Raw genomic sequence first — 12,801 nt, 5'->3', positions numbered from 1 at the left:
ATATTGAATTAATTTTCTTTTAATTAAAGATAATCTGATTTTACATGATGCCAATATTAGTTAACCATATCATTAAGCCCGTGAACATATTAGTTAATTATTAAAATTATAAAAGATACAAGTAATGTGATTTATGATGCTATCGGATTCTCGTGACATTGAAATAGTCCAGATTGAGCATTTAAAAATCTTGCGTCTCATCTTGTAAATAAGTAAAGGTATTGTATTATTTAACAATGAAATTCTAGTTAAGTTGCCTTAAGATGCTCGGCTCAATGAGTGCAGCAAGCATGCTAAACAAGATTTTAAGTTCTGCTCTCGCGTACTCAGATCTAGTCTCAACTTTTTAAAATTAAATTGCAGTTTAACCACAACATTTATCCATTTTAGATGATTACCTTGAAAAGTAATCCAATTTCAAAATCAGGATGAGACTATGTGTGTTTAGTTTCATGTTGGAAACCATTAAAATATTTTGATAATTTTGATGGAAATAGGTAATTACCTCCACTAAAACACTAGTTTTAGAGTGTTTTAGTGGTTTCTATTGTAAAACACGTACGAATTATGCTCGGTTTCACGTCAATTGATCGTTAACCTACCATTGATTCTTCTGTTGTTATCATTAAGGTAAGGACGACCAGCATGTTAAACAAGAGACAAATATACATTTTAAGTACATTAAATTTGAATGTCACACATAAGATCCATATATATATATATATATATAGAACAAGCAGGTATCCATCGTCACTGAATGTGAGAAATCGAAGTCACTTAACGAGATACTCTCTTTTTACTGAGTATCTCTTGTTCTTTCAGTCGATGATGGAATCTCGCAAGGCGAGCTTGAAGACCTACGAGACTTGCTGCTTTGCGAGAAAGCACAAAACTCAATTGAGTGACGTAGTTGTCAATACGGCTTCCTGGCTGGTCAACTTCTGCCAAGAGTTTCATTTCCTGAAAACCAAGAGCAACGTCAATAATATGAGCATCACCGACATCTTCTCAAGCATAACATTTCCAGAACTCACGATGCTAACATTTAAAAAAAAAAAAAAAATACTCACTTCACGAACAATCTCCATTGTGTCCTCAATTTCTTTCCTATGAGCAGCAATTAGTGCTTCTTCCTCCTGCCAAAAAACCAGCAAATGTATTAAACAGGAAGGATAATCAAGATTTACATTCAACTTAATGCTGTTAAGCACTCTGACATGTTTGCAAACCTCCAGTATTGCATTGATATTTCCATCAGGAGGGGATTCTTCTTCGTATTGCTGCCTGGTGGCAGTGGTGATTGTCTTATAGTTCCCCGTGGCGGAGGAGTCAGATCCATTGGCATCCTTTTTAGGTAAGTTCGGATATCTTTCTGACCTCTCCTCCTTAGACCCTTTTCTTCGTGGAGGAGAGACTTTTTGCACTTTCTCATCTGACTCAGCTGAATTTTGGGAGTATGGGTTCATCTTTTGACTGGTATGGTCACTGTAAGAATTCTTCGCCTCAAATCTCTCCTTGTCTATTAAAGCAGAAGTTGAACTCTTTCCCTCTGGACCATTTACTAAGTAACTTGATGAAAAACTTAGTGGGTGTTTGTCAACATCAGCAGCAGACTTGTGCCCAGAAGTTTCCTTTTCTGCAAATCTTTTACCCATATCCATTGTTTTCGCCTCCTGACGTTGCTCATTAACATCCTCTGCACTGGCACTCGCTAGAAGGGATGATGCAGAAGAAACTTCCTTGTTAGTTTGCGATACTGAATTTAGGGTTTGATCCTTTCTAGAGTTTCCGCTTTTGGATAGACTTTTAACCCTGTTCATATTGTAAAAACCTATCAGTTAATATATACATCAATCTGTAAAGAGAAGGGGATGCCTCGTTATGAAATATAATCTATTGTTAAGCTCATTACAGTGGAACACATACCGATCTGCATATCTCAAGGTATTAAGAGTGTGTTCACATGAGGAAGCATTTGGAGATATACAAGATATCATTACTGTCTTCGAATTGCCGACAAAGGAGTCACGCAGCACTTCTGTAAGTTTGCTTCCACGAAATGGTATATGGATCTGGTCATTGTCAAGAGCACGAATGCATTCTTTCAGCGCCAAAAGACTCTTGTTAATCTCTGCCCCTTCAATTCTGCAGTAGAGATAAATCAAGTTGTAAAATGAAGTTATGGACTATTGTTTCACCCATTAACAAAATAATTAACCTATTAAGGCATTAGGAATTGATTACTTGTATTACAGTGGACAAAAAGTAGACGGGTATAGGCATCTTTGATTAGCTATTCTGCTGTATATAGAGATTAAGGATTCAATGTTACATACACTATCATTGAGGCTACTTATTATTTCCAGGTATATGGCATTAATTACATCAAAATTAAATACTAATTTAAGGGGAAAAAAAAAGACAAGAAAATTCACCAGTCTTTTTACTAAATTTAGAGTAATGGAGAATTGTGAATAATAGTTTGCACAATTTATTATTCTTAAATCTACTTAGTGTTGAGAAACAGAAAACAGAACATCCAAATTAAGAAGACAGGGAACACCAAAAATAAATACTAGTTTTCTTTTCAGCCACCTCAAGATTCAATTCCATCATTCTAAGTAGATTGAAGTAGCTAATAAGAAAAGCTTTTAGGAGATTTGCATTCATCTGCTTCATATTGCAAAACGCTTTCTCTTGGATTTCCAAACTTAATCCAAGGCAGACCAATTTGCAGTTTCCTGCTTTGCCAAAAGTCCTAACCCATCAAATTAATATGCCTAGTTGGATGTCTAGGTGCAGCAGCTTTTAGTTATCATAAAACCATTCCTCAAGAAGTATCATCATCATCATCATTGATAATACGAACAGAAATTTAATTTTATACACACACACACACACACACACACACAAATACCTAGAAATAATAAGTAGCAACAGCAATCAGAACAATTAGTTGGTGCCATTTAGCTTGCCGTAGAATGGTTTGTGTTCCCCATTGTTCTCAATTTTTTTTTAAAAGAAGAAAAAAGAAAAGAAAAGGGAGGTTGTATCAAATCATCAGGGAAAACATCCAGCAAACTGTGCTCCCAAAGATTCAGATCACGCAGAAAAATGTTCTAAATGAATGAGTCATGAGTGGTGCTTTATAAAATTCTTAAAATGTGTGACATTCTAGAAGGCACCATGCAAGCAGTTAACTGGGAAGGGATGTAAACCTTAACCAGAGAATTTAATCTAAATGCATATATAAGTACCGTGTCTGACGGTCATTGTCAGTGGTATCAGCACCTCTTTCGCTCCCAGCAAGATCAATAAAAGAAATCTTCCCCACAACCTTCCCACTTTTTGCCTCATTAACATCATTGTTTCGCTTGCTCTCTTTCACCTCACTGTGTTTCTTCACAGCCAATTGTAAAATAGCATGTGACCTAGAGGATTCCTCATTAGCACCAGTTGATCCAGTACTCCTTGCAGCATTCCCCTTCTCAATGAACTCTTTGACAATTTGTACATCAGAAACCTCAAATTCTTGCAGCCCCACTATGCAAACTTGTTGCCGTCCATCTTCCCTCATGCAAAGTTTCCTATTCATAGATTACCAAACACAGCCACTCAAAACCACAACAACAGCACCAGTAGCAAGCACAAGAAGTATGTTGGTACATAATATAGAAAGATGACATCTGAAATGCATATCAATAGGCACAGATATATCTACACTCCAATACAACCAAATGTAACAAAAGAAAAACATGCTTTATGTAGGATGAAATAAAGAAGTTCATCTAGATATTAGAACACACTTCAATAAATCAACACCTTGATGCAAACATAATGCCATCTTCTGATGAGTATCTATAAAATATAATAAAGTCACACCAAAAAAAAAAAAACAAAACAAAACAAAAGAAAATCTAATGCTAAAAGACAGATTGTGATGCAACAAGGTCATCATACAAGTAGACTGTAAATTTAACCTAATACACCAAGTGAATTGCTAACAAAGGTCAAATAAGAACAAAGATATAAGAACTTGATAGAAATACTCACTTCCTGTCACTGAGAAGATCAAAGAGTTTTCCACCATATATCTCAAAGTAGCTAAGCCACAATTTGAATCTTTGATTTCGGTAGATTGGCTTATGCAATAGCCTGACAAGGTCTTCTGCAGCCCTGAGAGGCAATGGTTGCATTGTGAAAGTTTTACCACTTCCTAAAGACAAAATATCATTAGCATTGCAGTTATAAATGTGGGTGATGGGGTAGCTAAATGAGGAACAGGTGTAGCTACAAACAACTAATATGGTACCCACAATAACAAATTTTTCATCACAGGAAGAGGCAGTGTTGTCCAATGAAATAAGTTTAACACATTTGATATCTTCCACTATTAGTGCAATTGCATTCACGTTGGAATTATCGTCTGAGTTCTAAGGCTAAAGCCCACGGCCGCTGGTAGCCTAATCTCTCAACATGTTAGGTATATTATTATAATTATAAAATAAATTAGCCCCACAAGTTACATGCTGGCTGAGAATAACATCAGACAGTGAAAAAACAATAATAGTCGGAAACATAGATCCCTTTCATAATCTATTGGAGCTCAAATAAAATGTTAAGCCATAGAATGAGATCCAAAAACACGCCGCTAAAACAAAACTATACAACAAATCCAGAGTGCACTGTAAAGAAAAATGTGCTGAAATACAAAATAAGAAATCATTGATAACTTGGTATATGTATGATCCGAACAGGAAATAGGTATTTCCTTACCTGTCTGACCATATGCAAAACATGTAGCTTTGGTTCGCTCAAAAATTGTGGGAATAATTGGTTCTACTGTAACTTGGTATACCTGCAATGGGAGAGAGGGAGAATAGGTATCATAGCTTTTATCAAACAAGACAAGACTGAGATATACAAATGAACAAAAAACCTTATGTTTGAAAAGAGTTGCTTTACCTCATCATTGGTAACTTGCTCATCAAGAACAGCATCAAAACAAAACTCATGCTTCTCCACATACGCCGTCAAATCAACCTTTTATGATAGAATAATCAAATAATTGGGGAAAAATCCAAAACAAAAGTAGAGTCATCCTTTGAATTAAATATATCTAAATGGTAACTGCAGCACTTAAGAACAATATATAAAACAAACCTTTAGTTTGGGTTCATGGACAGTCAAACATGCTTGGTCATTTACGGTCACAATATCTTCCTCCTTCTTAGCAAGCTCTTTCTTGTTTAAAGGTCTTTTTCGTACCTATGGCATTCAATATAAACATTTTTAAAATTATTTTAAAGAACTGTGAATGAAAATAACCCTGAAACATTTATGATTCAATAATCACAATTTAACAAGGTACGTAAAACCAGACCGATCATTGAACCGGTCATGGTAATGGGCCACGGGTTAGTGGCTCAATCAAGGTTGAATCGGGGGTTGAACTGGTGACAAATCAATCATGATTAAAATAATACAACAACAACAACAACAACAAGCCTTTATCCCACTAGGTGGGGTCGGCTACATGGATTGCAAGACGCCATTGTGCTCTATCATTTATTAAGCTTTTAGAAATATTATTAATTAAGAGATCACGTTCAACAACTTCCAAGAGTGTTCTCTTAGGCCTTCCTCTACCTCTCTTAATCGGACTCAAAGTTATATGTTCCACTCTTCTCACTGGTGCCTCCCTTGGTCTTCTTTGTACATGCCCAAACCATCTCAACCGATTTTCTACCATTTTTTCCTCAATAGGTGCCACCCTCACTTTTTCACGTATGTGCTCATTTCGAATTTTATCTTTACGTGTATGTCCGCACATCCATCGTAACATTCTCATCTCTGCTACTCCAACTTTATGCTCTTGCTGTCCCGTTAGAGCCCAGCATTCACTACTATATAACATTGCCGGTCTGATAGCAGTACGATAAAACTTTCCTTTAAGTTTATTAGGCACCTTACGGTCACAAATAACTCCTTTAGCTTTCTCCAATTAAACCACCCAGCTTGAATTCTATGTGAAATATCTCCACTGATTTCGCCATCATTTTGGATAATGGCTCCCAAATATCTAAACTTTTCCACTTGAGGTATAATTTGATCTCCCAATTTCACTTCCAAATTATTTTCGAATAGTCCTTTATCAAATTTACAATATAAATATTCCGTCTTACTTCTACTCAGACGAAAACCTTTCGACTCCAATGTCCTCCTCCATAACTCAAGTTTGCAATTAACCTCTTCTCTTGTCTCTGCTATAAGAACTATATCATCCGCGAAGAGCATACATTTCGGGATTTCCTCTTGAATATGTTCCATCAAAGCATGATTAAAATAATACAATTTAAATAAAAGACATTAATTATAAAAACATTCAACCAAATCCAACCATTCAAAAGTCTAACAATAATAAAATACAGCACTTTAAATATTTATCCTTACAGTTACAACCCTTCAATCTCAAAAGTCTAGAGAAGAGATGGAGACAGGGCTGGAGAAGAGACGGAGATTGAGCTGGAAAAGAGACAGAGATAGAGCTGGAGAAGAGACAGAGAGTCAGAGACTAAGCTAGAGAAGAGACGGAGATAAAACTGGAGCTTGGAGAAGAGACGGAGATTGAGCTAGAGAAGAGATGCCGATTAGGTTAGGGCGAGAGAAGAAAGACACAGACGAAAGGCCAAACTGAATGCTGTCTGAAAATTTGAATTGGACTTAGCGTGCTCTGCCTCTAATTTTTCATTGTTTGACTTCAGTTTCACTTTTTTTTTCTTGTTATCTTATTTCTCAACTCAGCACTCTGAAAAATCAAAAATGAAAAAAAAATCCCTCAAAATGACGTTGTTTTAAGGTTTTTGTCCGAAAAAATAATAACCCAATTAACCCAGTCAACCCACAGGGTTATCCGAGTTACACCAGGTTGAATCTGGGTTGACCGGGTTACACCGGTTCATTCCCTCACCAGTTTAGGAGTAAACCCAGACCGGACAAGGGACCAGGTCATTGGTTTTTGAGTTGACCCGGCCAACCTGTCTGGGTTTCAATACCATGCAATTTAATACTTTAATTCAAGAATGGCATAATGAAAATCCTTCTATGAATTACCATGTAAATTGTATTATCGAATATGCATTGTCTTTGTCAGTTTCTCACATATATCATGCCTTATTCTAACCATATACCCCACAATATATACCTCACACCTCAAACCTCACACCTCACAATCCATTAGTCAGTGACAAGCTCAGCACATTAGTGGCAGGCCCATCATTTTCCAGCCATCAAAGTTTCACCTTGCTCTCAAAGTAAGAATTAGACATGGGAACTGGTGGCTTCATGACAACTAGTCCCAAAGTGTGATCTAACCAAAAAGGCAGGACAATTGAGTCAATGATAGCAGAGATAGGAAGACACTCCAATAATGTTAATATTTCCATGGACAATGGTGCTAGGAACAACCATGGTGTGAATAGGCTTATGCTTGTAGTCAGCTTGACACTTGTTCATGCATATAAAATTGTAAACAATGATTTATCCATGAACTACAGCAGTCACAAAGCAATGCAGATGCTGATATAAATGGTCAAGAAGCTGCAAAGCAATGCCTTGAAGCACAGATAGAGCTAACTTGAATGCTAGTCCACAGGAATCAACATGAGCAACACCATTTGTCAAGACAACCAAAAGATTCCCTACTCAATTTCCAACCAAAGAAAAACATTTTTAGTATAGATCTTTTTTCCAAAGCAGATACATTTCAGGCCTTGACATCTTCCTCCATCCCCATATTTAGATGCTAAGAGTAACAATGCGCAATGCTGATAGGTGTGATTGCAGAAATGACAAGATAAAATTGCAAAATCTCAATCGTTTGCATCTATGAAGGAGTGAATCGCTTCAGGTCAGCATCTTCCTATTCCAGTGCCTTAATCCCATCCAGCAATTTACAAGATCATCCCACTGCTTTATTTTGCAATCAAACAGTCTCTAGCAACTTCTCCTTCATTTTCTGAACTCTTCTCCCATTCGAGCCCCAATATATTATATCCTTTTCTGGTAACAGTTCTCTCCAAGTTCTCACTGAACATCCTCATTTGGCCGTTTCTTTCTCAGATTGTCACCACTCTAATACTAAATGATGGAAAGAAGAATTATTTTAAGGTCCCACACAACACATCTAATACCACAAGGTTTACTGACAACCTATTTGTCATTTTCCTTTGCTAAGTTGTCAATAAACCTTGTGGTATTTGAATAAATGGTATGGAATTTGTATGTAATTTGCCCATGATAGAACTCTACTCCAAATAGTATTCAAATTAATAATAATCTAGCAAAGTGTAAGTTTAACCAAAGGACTATAATTCTAGAAAAGAAAATAGAATGTAGAAACTCCTAGCTATTCAAGAGGTTAGACCCTCTCAACAAACTCACATATTCCATGCCTCATTCTAACCACAAACCCTGCAATAATATACCTCACTTCCTCTTTTGCACTCACATCTCATACCTTGCAGCCCATAGGTCACTTCCAAGCTTGGTCCATTAGTTGTTAATTAAAAATAATAGGCTTGGCAAAAATGAGTTCCCTAGTTATCACATTTCCAAAGAAGACAAAATGAGATTATATTTCCAATGAACTCCTAAAGATACCAAGCGAGAGAAGGGGACGGAGATAGAAGCAGTTCAAATGTTTCAAACAAGAAGGACAAGAAACAAATGACAGTGAACAGAACAGAAAAGGGCCCAATTCATACTTAATTTCAATTCATATCAGTCACATCTCAGCATAGTAAAAAATGAAATTTTTCACCACAAATAAAGGCATGCATGTATATAGAAATTACTTGAGCCTCAACATACCACGACTTTAATCTTAGCAACATTATTTTCCCTTGCATTATTCTCTTTTTCCTTCATTGGTAAAGGAATTGACATATCTGCTTCTCCATCTTGATTGCTATTTATTTGATTGAAGTCATCCTCAAATACTCTAGCATCTCCAGGCAAGAATGGCGATGGCTCAAAAGGTTCTGAAATAACATGCTGATAAGAAGAAAGCAATCAGAGCCAATACAACAAAATAAAGCACAGGTTCTTGCATTCCTCTATACTTAAGCAAGAGATTCATGCCAAATGCAAGGGATCAATGAAAACAAACATACAACAACTGGAGAAAAAAAAAAAAACACACACACACACACAGAGCAGTAAACCAGAGAGTGACATAAGGCAGCAAGTACAGACATTCAACCCACGATTACTGTCTAATTAGCTGCTGCTATCTTTGAGTTTCTTGCTTAATTAGATTCAAGTAAACAGCCCAGCATCAAATAATAATCATACCTCAGATAAAAGTTCTGTATCATCCATAGCATGAAGATCCAAAAGCCCTGCTCCAAAATCCCCCCGGAAATCAGGAGAACAAGACCCATCTGGTATTGCCACACTGCCTAAAGTTTGGGCAGTTGGTGTATATGGCTCCACACCAGATTCTCCATTAAAATTGAGGCTTCTCATTAACTTAAAAATCCTCTGCTTTTCTTCAGCAGACTGTGCTCCATAACCCTATGAAATTATCATGTTCATCTAAGTCTTGTCATAGGCCACAGTTTCATGGGAAGAAAATTGGCATTTTCAAACCCAATTGCACTCAATGTAAACGAGAAAACCAAAATACTGCACACGATATCACCGAAAATGTGAGACTGCCAAAACTTAAAAGTGTGATATAAGCAAGTGCTTCAAAATTTTAACTTAACATATCCTAGGCTTGATACACATTATGCTACACAGCATCTACTAAACAACCTTTCTCTGGCAAAGTTTCACCATAAAATTCAAAATATATCAATCCCCAGAGGATACAGAATGAAAGAAAAAGGACAGAGATACAACCTGGCCTGCTAACAGATACAGTAGCAGAATATACTCCTAATCACTAAACCAGCATGTTAGATGCAGCTTGAAATCCTTCCATAAATTGAATTAACAGAAGAAAGAAAATGAGGGTTGCTGAGGGAACTATAGGTGCCCATGCGACCACCTCAACTTCCAGAAGATCTTACACAAATCTTCAAGTGAATAAGTTATCATGTGACCAGTAACGCAACAAACAAGCCGAGAAATTACAAGAGAAGAACAGACAACCACCAGAGATTATTGGACGGTACCTGCATGAGAATGTTGGGAAGGAGGCGATGATCAATACCAGTAGAAGCCAATGGAGAGGCCAGATGCTGCAAGCCAGCAGACTGTAACCAACGCGCCATTACGGCATCACCAGCATCACTGGCAGGCGCTGCATTGTGCAGAGACCCGCCGCCGGCGTGGTCGTACAGGGCAGTGGCCGCAGCATTAGTCTGCTGCATCTGGCCGCCCAAGTGGCGCTGGGAACGTCTTTGGGGAGCCAATTTTTAAGATCTACGTACACACGCTTCAAAAAAAAACATATATCAAACGACCTAAAAATCAGAAGAAAGGGAAAAACAAAATCCAGATCACATTAAAAGCTAAAAAGAGAAATAGATCCAAAACCAAGGATCCAAAACAAGATACTCACAATGAGGAGAGAATTCGAATTCGAAGAAGAACATAACAAGTCGAACGACAGAATCCAAATCCACGAAATCTACAATCGAACCAAAAAAAAGTATCAGAATTCCACATAAGCTAGATAAACACACAAGAAAAATGATGAATTCAGTCCAAATTGTCTCATAAAGAAGCGCACCCGACGTCTGCACGAATTGCAATAATTGAAAATGCTGAATTGGGATCAGATCTGAAACTGCCGGAGGGGGACAAAGAAAATCCGAAATCGATTGTATAGCTGAGCAAGAAGAGCGTTCTTCGAGTTTCTATTCTAGTGAAGAAAATGGCGATGGCGAGGATGGCAGATGATCCACGACACACAGGCAGAGCGAGGATGCCTTCAACAACAATATAGATGAGATACTTCGTAAAAAATCCAAAGTATCTATCGTTGGAAACTTGGCAGATAATATAATTTTTAAAATTATTAAACGGCTATGTTTGATGTGAAAGATTGTAATTTTCAAAATTTTTAAGTGACAAATGAAACTTTTTTCCAATTTTGTCATTGTTATGATAAAAATTTTTATTCAACACTTAGGACTTGTGCTAATGTTTTCTAAAGTTTTTTGGCCTGACTAATGTTTTCTAAATTGGTCTTTCTGAATCTACTTAGAAAAATATAATATTTGAATTTTGATTAAAAAGGTAATAGATTATTATTTGAGTGTTGCGAAATTTTTTTTTCTCATGTACTTTATATAACATATAAAATTAATATAATTCATATTTCAAGCTTCATTTTATACAAGAAAAACCTTATCTAAACGCAGATGAAGTTCAAAAACATCTAAAAAATACGGTTATAAAAAAATTAAATTTTAAAAAAATGTTGAAATAAATTCGACTAAACTCAAAGTAATCAAGATTTAACATAATCTTTAGACATCAATGGATTGTCAAAAGAATTAACAGACTATTATATATGCAAAATAAATAAATTCCAAAAATATTACCAGGTAATAAATAAGGTTTGATGTAAAATTTTTGTCAAGTCCTCAATAAAAATCAGATGAATAAGTTCAAAGATAACCATATAAAGTTAAAAAAATAAAAAGAAAATAAAATGAGCCATGATTATAAATATAGGTATATAGTCTTCCCTTAGGTTTCTTTCTTTTTTTTTCCAAGAGTTTTCCCTTAGTTAAAATGCTAGAAGAATAATCCCCTTGTCATTATTAAAACCGAAAAATGTCCGTGACAGCCACTTGAGTTCCTTTCTAAGCAACCACTGATTTATGCCTTTGTGAAGGGTCGAGAGAGAGAGAGAGAGAGAGAGAGAGATTCTGGTTAAAAAAGAAGAAAAAAGAGGGAAGATGAAGAAAGATAAAGACGTATATAGAGAAACTTTTGGCACTTTTTTTTGGGGCTAAAGAGAAATCCTAACGTTGGAGTTCTTGAGGCCGTGATTGATCAAGAAAGTTGCAATGAGGGTTAACATAACATATTGCTTTATGATTTAAATATTTTAAATTCATTTAATCCATTCCGAAAACGTTAAATAAATCATGTAATTAATTTATTCGAGTGGTAAACTAGTGAATGTTAATAAGTATAAATATCAATACGTATAAAATTGAAAAGCACAGAATTCCAGAGCTATTATAAATTATAAACAATTTATTTTGAGTTTTGTACAATTAATATAATAAAAAGAATATAAATATTTTGAAATTTATGTGAATCCAGGAGAGGTTAAATAATCAATTTGTTGTAAGTGATAGAAGCTCTTGTCATTTAAACAAGAAGTTCAAATCTTAATTAGGTAGTAATTTAATTTGAAAAAGTTTACCTCACATTGGCCAATTTGAAAAGGATAATCTTTACTGTCATCAAAATATGTTTTAAGTATATCTCATATAGACCAAAATTATTTTTTATATAAATTTATATATACCAAAAATATGATGTACACATAATAGTGATGATACTGCATCTTATTTTAAGCTGTATGAAGACGACATAGAACTTTGACAAGTCATGATAGAGGTTACCTTTTGTCGATATTATTGTAACAGCTTGACCTTTTTTTTAGCGCAAGAAATTCACAATATCTCAGGCTCTAGGACACCGAGTCTGAGGGCGCAACAATCTACGAATATAACTGTCTACAATACACGTGTAAATAAATGAAACACCCTTCGTCTTCTGTGACCAAACATGCATGCTGTTGCGCATATTGCAGAAGAACCAAAACTT

General features: G+C 35.8%; 1 protein-coding gene across 3 annotated transcripts; it reads right to left on the bottom strand.

The window, feature by feature from the left end:
* Nucleotides 1-648: 648 nt before the first annotated feature.
* LOC129309268 (kinesin-like protein KIN-13A) lies at nt 649-10,977 on the bottom strand. 3 transcript variants are annotated; one of them, XM_054950758.1, is made up of 14 exons: nt 10,742-10,977; nt 10,571-10,639; nt 10,182-10,444; nt 9,355-9,576; nt 8,872-9,054; nt 5,164-5,268; nt 4,966-5,043; nt 4,777-4,858; nt 4,054-4,216; nt 3,258-3,587; nt 1,927-2,145; nt 1,218-1,812; nt 1,071-1,136; nt 649-960 (listed from the first exon to the last, which is right to left on the bottom strand). In XM_054950758.1, the coding sequence occupies exons 3-14, from the start codon at nt 10,377-10,379 to the stop codon at nt 778-780; spliced, it is 2,424 nt and encodes an 807-aa protein (XP_054806733.1). In that variant the 5' UTR covers nt 10,380-10,444; nt 10,571-10,639; nt 10,742-10,977; the 3' UTR covers nt 649-777. The 3 variants fall into 3 exon arrangements, with proteins under 3 accessions (XP_054806733.1, XP_054806734.1, XP_054806735.1); XM_054950759.1 differs by having other exon boundaries at nt 10,182-10,431; XM_054950760.1 differs by having other exon boundaries at nt 1,230-1,812; nt 10,742-10,976.
* Nucleotides 10,978-12,801: the final 1,824 nt, after the last annotated feature.

The sequence above is a fragment of the Prosopis cineraria genome, unplaced genomic scaffold, assembly GCF_029017545.1.
Source record: "Prosopis cineraria cultivar Desert tree isolate PC_DT_omini unplaced genomic scaffold, ASM2901754v1 PC4, whole genome shotgun sequence".
NCBI lineage: Eukaryota > Viridiplantae > Streptophyta > Magnoliopsida > Fabales > Fabaceae > Prosopis > Prosopis cineraria.
Note: the sequence above shows the minus strand (reverse complement) of the source record. Positions and strands in the feature narration are given on the sequence as shown.